The sequence below is a fragment of the Meriones unguiculatus genome, chromosome 19 (genome assembly GCF_030254825.1).
Source record: "Meriones unguiculatus strain TT.TT164.6M chromosome 19, Bangor_MerUng_6.1, whole genome shotgun sequence".
NCBI lineage: Eukaryota > Metazoa > Chordata > Mammalia > Rodentia > Muridae > Meriones > Meriones unguiculatus.
In genome coordinates, this window is record NC_083366.1 from 62,214,872 (window position 1) to 62,233,614 (window position 18,743).

General features: G+C 42.6%; 1 protein-coding gene across 2 annotated transcripts in view; it reads left to right on the plus strand.

Moving 5' to 3' along the window:
- Positions 1-18,743, plus strand: part of Rnf144b (ring finger protein 144B) — a 64,268-nt gene that overhangs the window by 29,936 nt on the left and 15,589 nt on the right. For both annotated transcript variants that reach the window (XM_021639026.2, XM_060372850.1), the window contains exons 3-4: positions 1,906-2,010; positions 13,406-13,466. In XM_021639026.2, the coding sequence (XP_021494701.1) occupies positions 1,906-2,010; positions 13,406-13,466 (166 nt within the window). The remainder of the gene's footprint in view (positions 1-1,905; positions 2,011-13,405; positions 13,467-18,743) is intronic.

The window sequence follows — 18,743 nt, forward strand, 5'->3', positions numbered from 1 at the left end:
TATGCTTTTGACTGAAATATAATAGTGATGCCTAAGTTTCATCTTTACATAAAAATTAATTTTAAGAGGTCAGTGAAAGCCACAGACTTCTCAATTCTGACCATGGATTTTTAATTAATGGTTTATGTAATGGTGTACAGCACTGATTTTAATGTAAAGGATTGACATGTAAGTGTATAAATTTTAAAAAGCTAAACTCAGTTATAAATAACCATTTTATAAGTCATTGCTTCATTGACTAGATTGCATTTGAGATATTACTCAAACATTTAAGCTTAACACTTTTATTTTATTTTATTTTTTGTAATGAAAATAGATCAGGGCTCACCAAGTAGGACTTAATTAGATTTTGGATTTCAGGGTTTCATTTGGTGGAGCCACAGCAGTCCATTGGTTTCTGCTGGGAAGTGGTTCCAAGATTCCTAACAAGATACCTGAACCTGCAAACACATAAGCGTCTTCTTTTAAATGGCTTGCATCGTATGTATGTGCAGTCCACACACATCTTATCATGTACCTTAAATCACCTCTAGGCTATGGGAGTTCTAGCTAGAAACGTAATGACAAGCAAGAAGCCTCTATGTGATCACCGCAGACCTAACTACATCTTGCAAGCCAGCAACCTAACGCTTTGTTCTCAGTATTTGCAATCTGGAACTGGTCATGCCTGAACACGCGAAACTCATCTTCCTTCTGCCTTCTTTTCACTGTGGGCATGTGTAGTGGGGTTAGGAGGATAAGGAAGGTGTTGGAGGTCTACATGGCATGCCCAATCTCTCCCCTATGTTCTTCCCACTCACTGACCGATGGCCAGGTGCACAATCAATAAATAGATCAAGTTTGTGGATGGCGCCCCATTGGCATCTCTTCTTGGGAGACTTTCTACTTTGCAGGCTGCCCAGTGCCTCTTTTATTTTTCTATTCACGGTTCCTCAGTGAGGACCTGGTGAGACGTGCCTGTAACCGCAGTGGTTCAGAAGGCTGAGGCAGGTGGATTCAAAGTTCTAGGTCCTCCTAGCTAAATAGCAAAACCACATGTCCAAAACGAAAGCAAAGACAACAACAAAACAAAACGCATCAAAGGCCTTCTCACCATGGCATCCACTAAGGCTCCTGCCTCTGGGATGGCCTGTTCTCCCAAGTTTCTTTGCGATCCCCAGACAGCAGGAAATCACCTGACTTGTTCCTATAGAACTCAGACCTTCCTAGTACTTTGGTTCTGCTTGGGTAGCTTAGTTTCAGGGCTGTAGAGTGAGGCCCATTCTACTTTCAGTAATTTATAAGAGAGGTCCACTAGATAAACAGAATTGGGGGTGCTGGAGAGACAGTTGAGTGATTAAGAGCCCGTGTTGTGCGGGCAGAGGATTGGGTTCAGGTCTGAGCACCCACGTGGTAGTTCATAACCATCCTAACTTCAGTTCCAGGGGATCCAAATCCCCTTCTGACCTCTGTGACATACATGCTGCACGTGCATATATTGTAGGCAAAACACTCAAGACACATAAAATAAGACATCTAAATGAAAAAACAAAAAACAAACAAACAAACAAACAAACAAACAAAAACAGAAAACAGAACTGGCAGTAAGTTTTGAAAAGACTTTGCTGTGAGTGTGAAAGCATTTCTTCTTTCCCCAGTCTGCGGTGGAGAGACAGAGCGGGCTAGTGGGGATCTGACTTGAATAAACTCTTAAGTCGAAGTCAGCTGTGATTAATCGTCTGGCTCTGCATTCCTTCCAAAGGGATGGCTCTTCAGTATCCACACTTGTGATAACTTATGTTTCATGAGTGCAAGAACCGCAGGACAGCCAATTTAGGAAGAGGCGGCGGGTGTTCTCTTATGTAACCGTTGCGCTACTGTGCTGGGCACTGAGTTTAAAGTATCTGCTCTTATTTATTTTTACAGTGCCTGAAGCAGTATATGGTGCTGTCGATCCGAGAAGGATGTGGGTCTCCTATCACGTGTCCTGACATGGTGTGCATAAACCACGGGACCCTGCAAGAAACTGAGGTACGGAAGCATGCCACGACCTTCCCGTCTCCCCTGCAGAATCGCTCCGTATGTCTTGACTCTCGACTGCCTACTAGGGCATTAGCAACAAAATGCAGAGTTAACTTTTCAGAGGAGTGTTTTATTGCCAGCCAGAGCAGGAGTACTCACACAAGCTGTGAGCATGGCCGTTCGTCTCAGCTCTGTTTCCGTCTGCCATGCCGCGTGTGGTAGACGCTCTTAAGACAGGCAAAGATGCCAGAAATCAAACTTATCAAAAGTGAGGCTTGGGGGATGCTTAATGAATGATCTCATGAGCCTGAAAAACTTGAAGACAGACCATAAGTTAGTGAGTTATTATACAGTATGTAAATTGATTTTGGTTCTGTACTTGTTTTGTTTGTTTCATAATGGCACCTTCTGCAGAGGTAGCCTGAGGTTGAAAGATTTCCAAAGAGCAGAGAGTGAACCCTTTCAGCTGGGCTGCCTTGGGCATCAGATAAATCTATCCTCTTGGAGCAGGTTTTTCTATCTCTGCAGGTTGCAGTTTACTTTTTGTTGGTTTGGTCCTCCCCTGTGGCTGGCCTGAAAGATGCCTCTGGATCTTCAGTCTCTGTTCACCTGAACATAATGAACTCTTGTCTAAGAGAGTCTGTAATCTTCTGAAAGGGCTCCCCAGAAACTATTGAAATAAACTGTCTATTTGATAAGCACAGGACACTTGCCCACCACCGGGCATTCCTCTGGTTGCTTCCTTGGCCTGTGTACTAGCTAATCCTCCCCACAAGCCTCGTGAAGTCAGGTGTTTTCTGTAAATATGGAAACTGAAGTCCAGGGGCTTTAAGGGACTTACCTCAAGGGAACAATCTAGAAAGAACTAGAATTCTAATCCAGTTCTCATGCACCACAGTTGCATAGCATTAAAATAGAAACAAAGAAGGCAGAACAAATGTGTAGCAAAAGACTTGTTTGTTAGAGGTTCAGCAGTGTGTGGTGGATAGAAATATGCATGTAGGTACATGTGTGCATGTGGAGATATACGTCTTTCTGAGTACACATTTTAGAAAAACAGCATATCCTTTGCTTTGCAAGAAAAGCAGGGAGAAAGTGGTATAGCTGCCCTTCCCTGACTCAGTCCATCCTGTTTATGAGGCGTTACTATAAGTAAGGTGGAATTTCTAAAAGACGGGCTTTAAAGAAAGCATAAAAGGAACACCTAATGATGCAGAGTCGACTCATTTTACGAAAACAATGAAGCCTAGGTTTTGCTAAAAGGATGATATTGAAGATGTCCATCCCAACCCTAAGGACCACTGCTTGCTTTTGTATTGAGTAATGGGAGGAGACTGACGTGCGAGACACTAGCCACCCATGGCCCTGCTCGCCGTGCGCTACGTGACAATTGTTCTTAAAAATCGAGGCCTGCGTATTTGAGAGCATCGATCTTGGTGTTGTCACTTGTGATGTCTGACTAGTCCACATGTAAATAGAGAGAGTGCAAGGCGCAGGTGCCACCCGTGGCAGCCCAGCAGCACCCTGGGGGTGCTTCTGACCCAGCAGAGAGGCCACAAGCGTGTCATGAGCCACATGGTTACACAAGTGAAACGCACAAGTAGGCTGTAAAAGCCAGGTCTGAGTGAAATCTTAATATCCATATGGAAAATCTCTTAGACATAAATGAACAGTTTGGTGAGGTTTCAAAACAAAGCTTATGGAATTAATCCAGACCCAGTCCCGCAGCTGCGCAGTCAGGTGTAGATATTTAATAGTTGATTAATTAAAAGTACGTGAAAGAAAACTTAATTCTTCTGGCATGCTCCTTAATAGCTGATTTGAAGTGTTTGTAGCCATCCGTGGTTAAGGGCTACATGACTGACTGCTCAGAGCAGCGCATCTCTCACTGTGAAAAGCCTAGCCGCAGTGTTCTCCTGGACTCCACACGCCAGTGCTGCTCATGGGCGTCATGGCTATTGACTGTTAGGGCTAATGAGCTCATACTCTTGGTGGGTACATCCCAAGGCTCTCACAGAACAGACCTTAGATTTCCTCATTGTCCTTTGCATGCCCATTTCCTGCACACTCTTTCCCACTACTCATTACACATTCTCACTACTTTCTAGCTGCTACTAACTGTATTTAGTTTTTCCTCCAAAGCAATTTTACTTTAAGGCCATATTAAAGCCAAATAAGCTCACAATATTTCTAAACATTTATAAAAATTTCAAAGTATATTTGAGAAAACAGAACCAAACTATTCCACACTAAGGTAATTTAAATTTTACCAAGTCTTTTTCTTGTTAGATGAATAATAAGACTCTCCAGGGCATTCACAGGCCATTTCTGTTTTCACTGGCCTTACAGAGAACCCAGCTAAAGATGAGCATTTAGATGCAATAGTCAAGCTCTTAACTAGCCCGTGGTCTCCAGTGGCAAAACCATGTCATGGTGGTGGGGGTTGTTTTCATTCTGCATCTTGAACTGAACAGAGGATTATATTGGAGATCTGGGTAGCTGCATCTTTATTTGGGGCTCTGCCTTTAAAGGTAGCAGCGCACACACAGATGAGCTGAGGCTGTGCCAGCTTTTCTCCTCGGTGCCCAGATTTCTTCGTATATCGTCCTTACGCTGCTATGTGGTCCTTGGTGCCCAGATTTCATCGTATAACGTCCTTATGCTGCTCTGTGGCCCGAGTCTCTGTAGTTCCGACTATATCCCAGTGGGTCGCTTTCATACGACGCCTGACTCCATTCTGCCACAACGACTATTTTCCTTCTTTCGCTTGAGCGAAATGTTTTCTCATTCAGGTAACACATAAATATGCTTGTTAGGGAAGGTTCTGGCTACAACTGGCTAAGCTCTTTGTGTGCATGCCTTTCTGTGTGGGTCCAACTTGCTCAGTTGGCTCTGCTCCCTCTGTCTTCCTGAATCCTCCAAATTGGCTCAGCTGAGGCTCTGCCTCTTCATGTCTATCTGTCAAGAATAGCCTCGTTAGTAAAGCATTTAATGCCAGGTTTAAGCCCTGTTTGCTCTCACAGGAGACAGGAGGACATGGCAGCTTCCCTTTCAGTGTCGCAGAAACTGGTGATCGACAGTGGCTTGTGACTTAGAGGTGACCTTCTCTTTCTGGGAGCCAGGGGAAAGTCAAGTTTTCCTCCATTGCATCATCTGGTACTTTCACCTATTGCTCTGCAGTTTTTTCCCACGTTTTGGAACCAGGAACCTTGCCCAACATGGAATTATGAACACAGAACACAGATTGTTATTTCTGACAGCGTTACTTTAAGAAAAGTTCTGTATTGAAAAGCAGCATTTAATCTCAGCAGTTCCCTGCAGAGTTGGAGCAGTACCATGCCCCTGCCTGGAGAGCCTAAACTGTCAGCGCTGTGTGACGTTAGAGTGACAAGCACATAAAACCATTTCAACAGTACCTGTCACTGTGTGGCCAGTGAAACCAGGCTTCTCCAACTGGAAGCTGGCAGGGGAGGGCCGGAACGCACCGCTCCCCCACCTCTCACACACTAAGCCTCTTTCTAAGTCCTGGGGCCCTAAAACAACCAGCCTGCCTCTTACTTCCAGTGCCATGGAAGAAGAAGTGTGGGCACCGTTGGCCCTGCCAGGAACAAGGGCTCAGAATTTCTGCAGGAAAGGATTTGGAGTGTAGAGCCCAGAGGCCTAGATGAGGAGAAGCAGAGGGCTAAGGAATCGAGGTTACACATGCAAAATAGTTTTCCTCCGATGGTGTGTTCATTTAAGGTGGCTTTGGGAGAGGCTGCTGGTGCCATCTCTCCCCTCACCATGGTGGGAAGCAGGAGCAGGATGATGAAGATGCCCAGGCGAATGAAACTCTTGCCCTCACCGTAGTATCGGGGGAACAAACGGGAAGGGACTGACTGGGTCTTTAGTGCCCATCCTTTGTGATGTGTGCTGACTGGAGAAAAGCTGAATTTTGGAGGTGGAAGGGGAAAAAAAAGGACTCTGCAAACCAGAGTGAAGAGATATTTTTGAGGTTCCCAGCTGAAATTTATTTTTGAACACACTTAAAACTTCATTTTTAGATGTATTGAGAGCTCCATGTAAGAGGAGAAGAAAATCTCCTTTAAAAGCTGCATAGGAAAACGAAGCAGCCATTTAGTTGGCTCTGTCCCAGCTCTACACAGCTGCAGGAGTGTGTTCTTGTGACCCGTAGGTTTGCATGGGAAGGAAGGGCCAGGGGTAACGTGAGAAGTGAGCTTGGTCCCGACTTGAGGCGGCTGCAGAACCTACCTTTCATCCCCAACTCCTGCTCTGATGCCCTCTGGTGATTTCCATTCAGGATCTGGTTTCTGGTTTTTAGTATCTGTGGCACTCAGACCAGGGGATTCACCCTTTCTTCTCACGTAGAAGGTGCGGCCTGTGGTTTGGGTTTGGGGACAGAAGACATTGCTGGTTTCTGTGTTATTGTGATTAGAATGTGCACAAGTGGTTTTTCCTGCCTTCATTTTTGCAAGTCACAGCGCCTCAGAGATGACAGCCCAGACCTTGCTTGACTGGTCATAATGATCTGCTCATGTCCAATTGCACTCATCTGTTGTAGTCTACTGTTCAACCTGTTTCTTTACTTTTTTTTTTTTTTTTTTTTTTTTTTTTTTTTTTTTTTAAGCAGCTGATTTAAAGGGCCAGACCTGAGTAAAATGTTTGCTTCTTTTTCCTTTTGGCCTGACTTCACAAACCAATAGGCAGTGCTCCCTGAATCCTGATCTTAACTTAAAATTTTAACTATGACATTTAGTGTTCTCACTCAAAAGACTATTTGCTGCATGACCCATGCTTCTTATGGGGTCACTTATTATGTTCAGCATAAATAACTGTGAAGAGCAGGCTCCACTGTCCCATCCTCTTCCCTCTCCTCCCTTCCTTCTTTTCCAGTGTTAGTGTTAATGTGGGCGGGATGCTTGTTTCCATACTATGGTCATAGCAAACTGTGATCCAGAAAACTGTGCCCCACTTTTCATTTCTTCTCAGCTGTGGCTGTCACAGATCCCCTGTCAGTGTGTGTGTGCCTGTCCTGCTGGCTTCCTGCTTCTGCTCTGCTACGGATAGGGTGGAAAAGTAAAAACTTAGCACAACTGCAACTGGGTATTTAGTTCAGCATCTGTGGTTCATTTTTTTTTTTTTACCAGAAAACAGCGAAGATTAGAGCAAAGCTTCTGTTCTTAATGTCTGATATTATTTCTTCCGTTCTCTTTAAATTGTTTCTTTTTCTTCTTTTAATTTTTCAAAAGAAGGTCCGGAAAGAAAGGATGAGGAAGAAAAGTATCTTTTCTGCTTGGGTCTAAGGAGAGGAAAATTTTTTACCTAGCCAGGGAACTAGCATGAATTTCAAACAATAACTACATTAAACCAAGGAGTTTTTAGTGGTTGAGCCAGGTGGCAGGCTCTCTCTTTTTAAGATTTATTTGTTTTATGCATAGAAGTGCTGTGACTGCATGTATGTATGTATGTATGTATGCCATGTACGTGTGTGGTGTCCATGGCAGTCAGAAGAGGATGTTGGATACCCTGGAACTGGAGTTCTAGACAGTTATGAGCTGCCTCGAGGGCGCTGGGACCCACACTCAGATCCACTGCGAGATCAGAGAGCTGCAGCAGCATTCTCTAGTGTCTCAGTAGGTGCTCAGAGCTTTCCTGAAGTACACATCTGTTCAGCAATAGAGACGCTCACTGAGTGAAATTAGTATCCGTTGCCCATGTGTCCACAGAGGCTTAAAGTGAACAAGAAATATAGAAAGGAAGGAATAGCCACAGTATAATCATTTTATTTATTATTATTATTAGTGTGCCTTTGACGCGTTTAGGGGCACACATATGTAGTGGTCAGAGGAGAACTTTGGGCAGCCAGTTTTTCCTTTCCATAGTGGGTTCTGGGAATGGAACACCAGTTATCAGCTTACTGGACTTCCAGGGGTTTAACACCAAGCCAATGCACTGGCCTAAGTTAAAGTCATTCTCATTAGCATAGAAAGCATATACATTTTACATATTTCTTCCTTCATTTTTAAAAAGAGATTGTGTGTGTGTGTGTGTGTGTGTGTGTGTGTGTGTGTGTGTGCAGCTCATGTGTAGGTACCTACAAATTCCAGAAGAGGGCAACAGATGCCCTGGAGCTGCAATTACAGGCAGTTGTGACCCGCCCAACCTGGGTGCCCAGAACCAAACTTAGATATCCCATTCCTTCCTTTTTACTCTTCTTTTCTTCCTTCCTCTTCCTTCCTTCCTTCCTTCCTTCCTTCTTTCCTTCCTTCCTTCCTTCCTTTCTTCCTTCCTTCCTTCTTCCCTCCCTCCCCCTCTTTCTTCCTTCCTTTTTTCTTTCTCTCTCCCTCTTTCTTTCTTTCTTTCTTTCTTTCTTTCTTTCTTTCTTTCTTTCTTTCTTATCCTTCTCCCTTGTCTTCTCAAATGTTGATATTACAGGTGTGTGTCACCATGTCTGGCAACTGACACCATGATCAGGGCAATTTTTAAAATAAAGAATTTTATTTGGGAGCTTTCTTACCATTCCTGAGGGTTAGTTTCTAACTGTCATGGTGGAGATCTTGACCACAGACAGGCAGGCATGGTACTGGAACAGTAGCTGAGAGCTTACATCTGATCCATAATTTGGAAGCAGAGAGACAGAGAGAGAGAGAGAGAGAGAGAGAGAGACAGACAGAAAGACAGACAGAAAGACAGAGAGACAGAGACATATACACACAGAGACAGACAGGCCAGCATGGCACTGGAGCAGTAGCTGAGAGCTTACGTCTTATCTATAAGTTGGAAGCAGAGAGAGGGAGAGACAGAGACACATACACACAAGAGACAGACAGGCAAACACTAGAAACAGAGAGAGACAGAGCAAGACAGAGACGCAGACAGCTGGTGTGGGCTTTTGACATCTCAAAGCCAGGCCCCCAGTGATGCACCTCCTCCAACAGGTTGCACCTTCTAAGCCTTCCTAAACAGTCCATTAACTGGGAACCACACATCCAAATATATGAGCCTGTGAGGACCATTCTCATTCAAACCACCATAATCATGTGATGTTTCAATACACACAGTTTCACATGCCTTTGTCAGGTTTGGTGTATCTGTCTACTGACCTGCTTGTCGTTTCTTTATGGGGAACATGCTGAAAAGCTTTCCTTTTCGCTTTCTGAACTGCCTGTGACATTACTGTTGCTTTGAACCACCAAACTTCTTCTTTCTATCTAATTTAAACAACAACCATATTAATATTTTGGGAAAGAACCAGCAACAGGAACTAAAAATCAGCCACAGTCTTCCAGCAACCCCTGTAGTGAGTAAATGCAGCTTTCCGTCACCTTAGCATGCACTCTTGAGGACAAGCTTGGGCTTTCTCACGGAAGAACCAGATCCGTCACCCTTGACATTCCAGTTCTACTCCTCCTCCAAGGTCCTCAGTTTGGTCATTCCAAATATCTGCTTTATGCAGCATCTATCTCCCTATGGGACAGCTAGAAGCAGCCTGCTTAAGTGGCTTCAGAAGCCTTTGGTTCCACATGGCCTTCAGATAACCCACAGTAACCACAGTAGCAGTGTGACCACCTAACTCGTGTTTGTGTGCTTTAAGCTCAGTTAGAGCTCCTCACACAAAACCTGTTTAGGTAATGTCCAGCGAAGGTGAGTACGTGTTTCCTTTCCTCTCTCCCTGCTTGCACCCTCTTGTGTGTAATGTACGTAATGAAGTCTTCATCTTTATCTGTGTGCCTCCTAATTGTTGAAAGGGTGCTAGCTATCCTAAGTATCTTTAGTTAGGGGCCTAGAGAGATGGGTTAACGGTTAAAGCATTTCCTGCTCTTCCAGAGGACCCAAATTTGGTTCCCAGTACTCAGGTTGGTTGGCTTACAACAGACTAACTCCAGCTCCAGGAACTCTAATACCCTGTCTGGCCTCTTTAGGCATCCACACAAATGTGACAGACACTTGAAAAAAAAAAAAAAAAAGGATCCTAAATTAAAACATTCCTACAAGATATATGCAAATTACAACGGACAGAGAAATCTAGTGTAGATTCCCTTAATCAAATCAAGGTGTTACTATCACCAGTATTGTAATGCCCTGATGACACTGTGCCTCCTGGTGGCCCACAAATCACATCTGATAATATTCTCCCCCACCCCCATCACAACCTAAATCTAATCACAGTAAGGTGTCAGGGCAACCAAAGTTGAAGAACAGCATATGGCCTGTAAATTCCAAACATGTGAGGAGCAGGAGGGAAAGAGAAAACTGGCAGAGAAGGCCCAGAGACGTGCAGCTGGATGGAGGGCTATGGCCTTGGACTGGGTACCAGACTGGAAAAGGACACTGGTGGTGGAGTGTGTGACATTTTAATAAGTCTTGGCAACCATTTAGTCATATTACACCAATTTAATAATTAATGATAATTTTTTATATAAGGTTCTCTTTAGGGAGAAGTTGAGAGAGTAGCACTTTGGAAGTCTTTATTCGACCTTTATGACATGTTTTAAATTATTTGGGAATAAAAAATTTTTAAAAGAGCATTGCTCTGTGGTTTTGGACAATTTTGAATATATTTGTTGGGAACAAAAAAGGATAAAGGCAGACAAGTAAGGTAGCCCATTATAATCTGATCTGTTTCCTTGGAGGTGGCGAGTCTAGCTGCCTGGTACTTTTCAAGCACTTGAAAACATCTTCAAACATCTGCTGTAGCCCTTTTACTCATAGCTTTATAGAACTTTCCAGAACTCATCCTAAAAGAATTATTTAGATTTTGTAATTGCACAAATGGAAACCTTGCACAATTATGACTTTGCTCCAAGTGGCAGTGGAATCAGGAATTAATACTTCGGATAGTATATTTTTTTAAACCATATCTAGTCCTTCTCATTAAAAATAAACCATACCATGCTAGAAACACTTCAGGACATTAGTTTTAATTTATAAAACATAAGAGGTGAAAAATAAAGGAATGGGTCATTTTGACTCTTAATCTTTAATATTGACTTCCGAGTGATTTTATTCTTTGAGCACATCTTCTGCATAGCCCAGATGTCCTACCAAGTGCTTTGCCTGTCGTGGGCTGTCAGCAAGCATACTGAGAAGATACTTGCCTGGAAGAACACAGCTGGAGGAGAGATGAGTGTGCTCTGGCCATTATCTGTATTCTTGAAGGCTCAGAATGAGCACTGATAACTCTTTGTGTCTGCAAACTTCAGTGGAAAAGTTGACCTACTTTGTTAAGGCCTAATTCTAATAAATGTTTGACTTATGAACCAATAGATAGGAAGTCCAAACTTGATCAACATAAAAAAGGATTAGAGATTTATGCCTTTCCTGTTGGCCATAAAGTGTTACTCTGTCTGATGAAATCTCTTTAATTTAAAATAAACATCCAACCATATTGTTACTAGCTTTTACTGTTGTCACTCTTCTGTCATTTTTCTCATTAACATATGATCAGTTTCTAAATCATTTTTTCTGTTTGCTGGTCTTCTATAAATATTATGTGGCTTAGCTATTATATGAATTGTTCTTCCCTGGAGAACCAGCACTATTAGGGGCTGCCTTTGATGGGCTTTTAAAGAGGTGCTCATCAGGACTGACTTGTAAATGAGGGCAAGTCAGCTCATGACTGTTGAGTAGAATCAGTGATCTCGGTAGCATTCAAGAAGAGGAGGCTAAAGATAGGCATATGGAATACCACCTTGGGGTCAGGTGAGATCAACCCCCAAGTCAGCTTGGGTCCAGAGTTCAAGCAGCATTGCATCATTCGCCCTCCACACAGAGTGATCCACAGCAAAAGTCAAGCAATGAGCTCCGTTTTCTAGCGCCTGTTGCCTGGACCTTCTTTCTTCAACCCTGAATTTTATGAAATGCCTTTGACTTCCTGGGGAGTTCTTTCGGTAGTGCTATAGCAGATGAACAAATCTAATTCTCCATCTTGCTAAAGTCCAGTTATGCCTTTAACAGAACTGTAGCAAAATACATATGACATGAAATAGGTCTTATTTTTTCCTACAAGGATCCATAAAGGACCTTTATTTTAAATACCAGATGAAAACACACTTTGTTTCTAATTTGGTAAAAGAAAGTTTGAAGGGGAGTGTTTTTCAGAACAGACTGAATTTACCAAACTTAGTCTGGTATAAAGAACACCAAACTTGCTTGCTTATTTTGTAATCTTTAATTCATTTTTGCTAACTTGGTCTGATTTAATCTAAAATAAACAGATTGAGACTGTTTTTGAAGTAAATAATTTGATTTTGAATGTACTTTTAAAATGTATCATATGTTGGGCAGTGGTGGTGCATGCCTCGGGAAGTAGAGGCAGGAGAATCTTTGTGAGTTCGAGGCCAGCCTGGTTTACAGATTGAGGTCCAGAACAGCCAGGGCTACACAGAGAAACCCTGTCTCAAAAAATACTTACTGTATTTATGAAATGCAATTTTAATTCTATTATCATCTTACTTTAGTTTTCTCAAAAGCTTTGTTTTGTCAATTCCAAAAATGTTTTTATTTAAATATATTTTGTAACAAATTGTATTTATACCTTATACATGCATAATGTAGATAATAATATATACATGTAGCAGTTTAATAGTTTATTGCTGGAATTATCAAGGCTAAGAGGAGGGGCCCACATTAACTTGTTGAATTTCTTGGAGGCTGATCTCAATCCTTCCATTTCTCATTTGTAATTAGGCCACATCAATATATTTATAGACTGCTGTCAGCGGAACTAACTCTTTTAGGCTTCCAGTTTGTAGGAGCAGTTAGCTTTCCCCACTCTGACTCTGGAGTCTGCTCAATATGAAGTGTCATTGTTTACTAGGAAGCTGTTGGTTCATTCTGCTGTCCAAGCGGAAATGGGACTGTAGTCACAAGGAATGTCATAAGACGTGCCCTCGTTGCCATGGGAATACGTGTGGAATACGTGAAGTGGGTTGTCAGTAGAGAAGTTTGTTTCACCCAGAGCATACCATCTCTACCTCCAAAGTCTGTGTGATTACTGAGACACTGCCTGCTTAACCTTGGTTTTTAAAGATCCAAAGCTAAAAGTGGTCTGTTGAAAGTTCCCTTTTCAGTCACTGTAGAGAAGGTAAGAGCTTCTTCCACGTCTGTCCACAAATAATGTGAGAGCCCCAAATAGAAAAATTTGGTTTGTACCTGCTGACCAAGGATTGAAGGCAATCGGGGAGTTTTGTTGCTGGTGGCCTGAGCAGTGGTTGCCTTCTGGTAAGAAGAATGAAGATGATTTGTGAGTTCGTGCTTGTGTTACTGCACAAACAAGTAGAGACAATTGTTTCCAGACAACTGGGAGACGGTGTATAGGCAAAGTTGGAGAAGGATATCAGAAAGGGCTGGTGCAGGCCCCCCCACTTACTGAATTCTTACCTCTCATTGTCTCTGATTTCAGATTGCCTGTTTGGTGCCTGTGGATGAGTTTCAACTTTATCAACGGTTGAAGTTTGAACGAGGTACATATTCTGTTTATCCCAGTTGTGAATGTGGTTTTCACACGGATCATCCTTACACGAGCCTTATGCAAGATTAAGGCAGCTGTGGGCTGTCAACAGAACCACGAGGGGACTACAAAAAGTGTAAAACAGTAATTGCCACATGCAATTTCAACTCTCCCAGCCTCAGCCAGGAGGGGGAATAAAAAAAGCAAAGAAAAAAAATGCAGACTAGCAGGAAATGAAAATTTCATTATGTTGCTTATTTTCTATTTTTAATTTGAACTGTGTCCAGAAAGGTAGTGCAAAAGTGAAATTGATTCATAATAGTAACACAAAGAAAAAGAACTCGCAAAATAGAGGTTCATCATCCTTTTTCTCACCCTTGAAGATCACTTTAAAACATTAATCAGCAGAAACATGTCATTGGTCATCAGGCTAAAGTACCCACTGTCCACCCTTTTGGTTCAGACTTTGTAGTCATGGCCATACCTAAGAATTTGGCTGTGTGTCATTCTAATAGAATTGACAGAGCACCGGCTGATTGGTCTTTCTGACTTTGGCCTCAGAGCGGTTTTCTCAGCCTTTCTCCCTCCACAGCCCAAGGAGTGTGTTTTTATTCCTTTCAGCTCTGACAGGTCTTTTTGAGGAGTCCATCCCCCCTGCCACCCTTAGAACAATGCTGAATGGAACAGTTTATCTTTTTAGTATTTGGGGATTCTGAGGAAGATGCTGCACAGGCCTGGCATAGTCTCATGGAGCATATTACCTTCCTAACCTCCTATGAAAACGAAGCTCCTGAGGGCCAGTATCTTGATGGGGAATTGTCATGTTGACACGAGTGTGGGGAAATTAATGTCTTTCTGCTGTGCTCAGGACAGGTCAGCACAGTTGCTAAGGACAGTTACCATTAGCTCCTCTGCTTTTTCCAACTATTCTGAGCTGTGTTTAGAGAAACAAGAAAGGAAACCATTCGGAGCGTGAAGAGGGCCATTGAAGGGAAGCTTGTGGGAGAAGGACGCCATTCACTTACTTCCTTCTAGAAAATTCTGGCTTGGTCCTATGGTCTGTGAACCCTGGGCCATTTTGTTCTTCTGTCATGGGTAGATCACTTAACTAAACTTGTAAGGTGCATATATCAAGCTGAGTGTTCCCGTGTGGCCTAAATAATAGTATTTTCTGCTACCGCCATCTCTCTAACTACTGCACTACCTAGCCCTCAGCAGAAGGCTTACTTCTTATGTACGTATTTACATATAGGGATTATAATAACTCAATATTAGACAAGTGCTAATGGCTCCCAAAGTTAAAACTCGCTGTAGATTTGGTTCTCACTGATGAATCTATAGTTTTGGTTGATTTTAAACATAGTGACCGAGAGCTCAAGTGCAACAAGGTTGATATTGATTATCTATAGGCCATTTCCTATGACTGTTTCCTATGTCTCATTATTTGCAACAGTTGCTAGTAATAAAAACCCTAATCACCTTCACGTTGCATGCTGTTCTTCTGTGTCCTCCTTTCCTTAGGGAACATCCTCCTATTGCCAGAGGTGTAATTCCACAGGAGCAATGACGTCCTCCTGTCACATTGTCAATGGAAACAACGCTTTTTGGTTAGCTGGCCAAATAGGTCTTTGCATCCAAGTGTGGTTAATAACCTTGTGAGCGGGGTGCACACAGATCAACATCAACAGATATGATCACGCTCCTGCCCTAGGTGGTGTTTTAGTTTGTGGGCGTTTTTGAGTCTCCAGTGTTCAACTTTACTCATGATTGATTGGCTGACACCCCCATGACACGTGATAGTGCATTCCATCTAATTCCAAAAAACTAGGCAGGCTTTGCTGGCTGGCATCTTCAGAGATGGTGTTGCATCTCTGTGTTCATCCACGATGCTGACCAAATCGTTTTATTTATATGTAGAATTTTTCTCTACTTATAAAGTCTAGGTAGCTGTTCCACTGTGGATCTCTTGCATTGACAACTGATTTTATTCTAACCCTATAAAAAGAAATTGAGGTTTGTCTAAAATCATATAGATTCTGTGTAAGTGTCTCATCTATGAAGAGCTTAAGCTGTATAAGTTTTTTTTTTTTACATCTCCTTTAGTACAGGTTCCCCTTATCTGAGCATGACCTCTACTTTCTCTAACCATCTTCCAGGAGATCATGACTCACTTAGGTAGAACATCCAACTTGGCTGTATTATAGAGAAAATAATCCCATGGAGGTAGCAGCAACTAAAATGTACTTAATGCTATGATTTCTTTTGTACTCAGCTGTAATGAAGGGGCACTTCTTAAACTCACCAAAGTTGAGTTATGCAAAATTTTGTAACTGTATTAGAATGAATGACTTTAGATGTTATTCCAAATTAGAATATCTTTGAATCTTTTCATCTCTCTTGAGAGAAATCTGTTTGATGATGGTGGCTACTCTGGCTATGTGGACTATATTGTCTATAGCAGATGTTAATTCTGATTACTTTGGTTTAATGGCATTTTAACTATCTGTGGAAGACTCCTCTACTTTGAGATATCAAAGGCAAATTAACTTTGGCATAATTAAAAATGCATTGGGTCATAGAAGTTAACACAGCTTGATTTATATCAGCTGATAATTAAATTAACTTGGGTGTGTAGTGTTTCCCACAATAATAAAAATTCCTGTGGTATCTTTTTTGGAGTAGACTCACAATGGCACAGGATGACAGGAAAACCACTCTTGTTGGTTGAGACAAATTGCATTTGGCACATATCAAATGCCACTGGTTGTCATGTAGGAAAAACAAGGGTTGGAGTTTTGTTTCTTCTCTTCCCTTTTCGCTCCCTCCCACAATGCTGGGCTTGATTGGATTCAGGTTTTGAAAGCTGAAAGTTGTCATCTGGGTTAGATATAGTTCTTAGATCTCCTGGCAAGTTTCATTTCTCAGGCTGTTTCAATTTCCTAGTAATTGTCAGAATGCAGAAGTAGAGAAGTTTGAAGTAGCATTTCTTGCTTTGCACAATTGCCTAAACAAGCAGAGTCTCAAGATAAACAGCCACGGGGCTTTCCTTCGGTCACCAGACGCGCTTGCAGAAGTAATCGCAGTTCGAGACTGGATTTGCCGCTCTGATGCTGCGTGTCACAGTCACTTTTAAGTCATGCTAATGCACACCATGTGATTCTCACCATAAAGCTTCAAGGTCACTGTTTGGGGACTACTTTTGTCTAAATTCTTATATTCTAGGTTTATGAACCTAAGATTATATTTACTCACTCACACATTTATTCAGTGTACTTTGATCACATTCTTCCATTGTCCTGTCCTAACCACTCATTTTCCCACTAAAGCCTTTTCCCAACCAGTCTCCTCCTACTTGCATTTCTTTTAAATTTACGTATTTATTATTACTGTGTTGTGTGTGCATGATGCGAGGGGGGAGGCATGCATGCCAAGGCATGGATGAAAGTCAGAGGAAAGATCTGGAGTTGGTCTCTCCTTCCACCTGTCTGTGGGTTCCAGGAATCAAGATCAAGTCAGTAGGACCCGGGCTGTGTACAGGATCCTGCATGTGGATGTAGGTTTGGAGGGATTTAAGTTTGAAGGGGAAGGAGCAGACACGACTGTGTGCATGAAATCCTTGGAAATACGGAGCTTACTGAAGGGCGCTAAATGAGCTGACTGTGTAGAAGCAGAGCCGGCAGATTTAGAAGGCTGACTCCAAATGTATTCCCCCTACTCCCCAGGCTACCAGAGGCAGGATCAGCCACGGCACACGCAGGCCTGTGGACTGATGCTCTTCTACATCCTCTTTCCTCACAGCGGACCCGAGAAGGAAGGCCCGTAGCTGAGGACAAGAGGAAAGATGGGTACCTCAGATTAGAAAAAGCCCGGAGGGGGTGGGGACGAGTGGTGGAATTCATGTAATGTAAGGTTTCTTTAGGCGTATGGCATGTGAGTCTTTCATAATACAGTTCATTTCATACATTCATAAATCACTTACATGGTCACAGAGCCCCAGCCTTGGGGCAGTTCCTGTGTTTTCCCACTTCTCGGTAACCCAGAATAAGAAATACATTTAGCAACCAGCCCTCTTTATCTGTGCTTCCTGCATCCATAGATTTAGCCAACCTTGGGTTGAAAATATATTTTTAATAGATTGCTTCTGTACTAAACAACTTTTAATTATTCCCCAAATAATACAGCAATTATCCACATAGCATTGACACCGTGTTTTAAGGAAGCCAGGGATGTAAAGATTTGAGGGTTTTGGTATCTGTGCCTGGAGGAACGCATGGACTCACACACATGTGCACTTACAGCTCACGAAACTGATTTCTCAATCCCTTACAAAAAGTACATATTGGTAGGCCTCCTTTCAAGGAATTGAATGTTCCTCAAAGTCAAGAATCAAGTGGGAAGAAGAAACGGAGGAACTTGACTTTGCTGTGGGGAGCCCACTCTGTGTACCGGGCTATGGACAGTGATGGTAATGCTGACCAGATCATTTCAAAGGAAGAAAAGTGTTGGGTTGGACAGTTGCTTTCTAAGTGGCGGACTCCACACTCTTGTGCATCCTAACCGACAGCAGTAACCTTCAGCTCTGGGTTTGTCTTCTGTGTTTGAAGGTCTGACGGATTTCTTGGGTGGGTGAACCTTTCCATATGCACCGCTTAGGGAAACTTTAGAAACAGATCAAAACCTCTTGTAGTTTTGCACATTGTTCATGATTCCAAAGAGCTAAAGTGATTACTAAATATGGAGAGTTATAAATAACCTCGAAAGCAGGACTAATGTGCATTCAGTGTCAAATGGTTCTTGCAAGTGTGGTAGGGGTCTCAAAAGTTTGTCTCAGGAAATCCTAAGAAAATTAGTGATTAGCCTATTGAAATAGCAGGAATTGTGCCTTCACACTATGGGGCCTTTGCTGTGAAGAAAACTGGGAACTAGATAGAAGAGCCGCTTACTTAAATGTCCTTTGTGCTTCCCGGCCCAGAGGCACCAAAACGCTTTTTCTTTCATTCAAACAAAACCGTCTTTCATTTGCGGCTGTGAGAGAGCTGGGTGCGGCCGTTGGACTGCAAGAGATAAAACTCTTCAGTCCCATTTCTGTGTTCCTGAGCCACCTGCTCCCTTGGATGTCCCACTCCTCCTAACCCCTACTTTACGTAGCCCCGACTTTAACACAGAAAGAGAAAGTGGGAGGCCTTTCAGGAGCCTGACTAGGGTTGTCTATGGCACTTTCTATGGTTTAGAGAGAAGATAAGCTCCCTCCCTTAGTAAGTGGAACAAGTGACCAGGACACCACCTATAA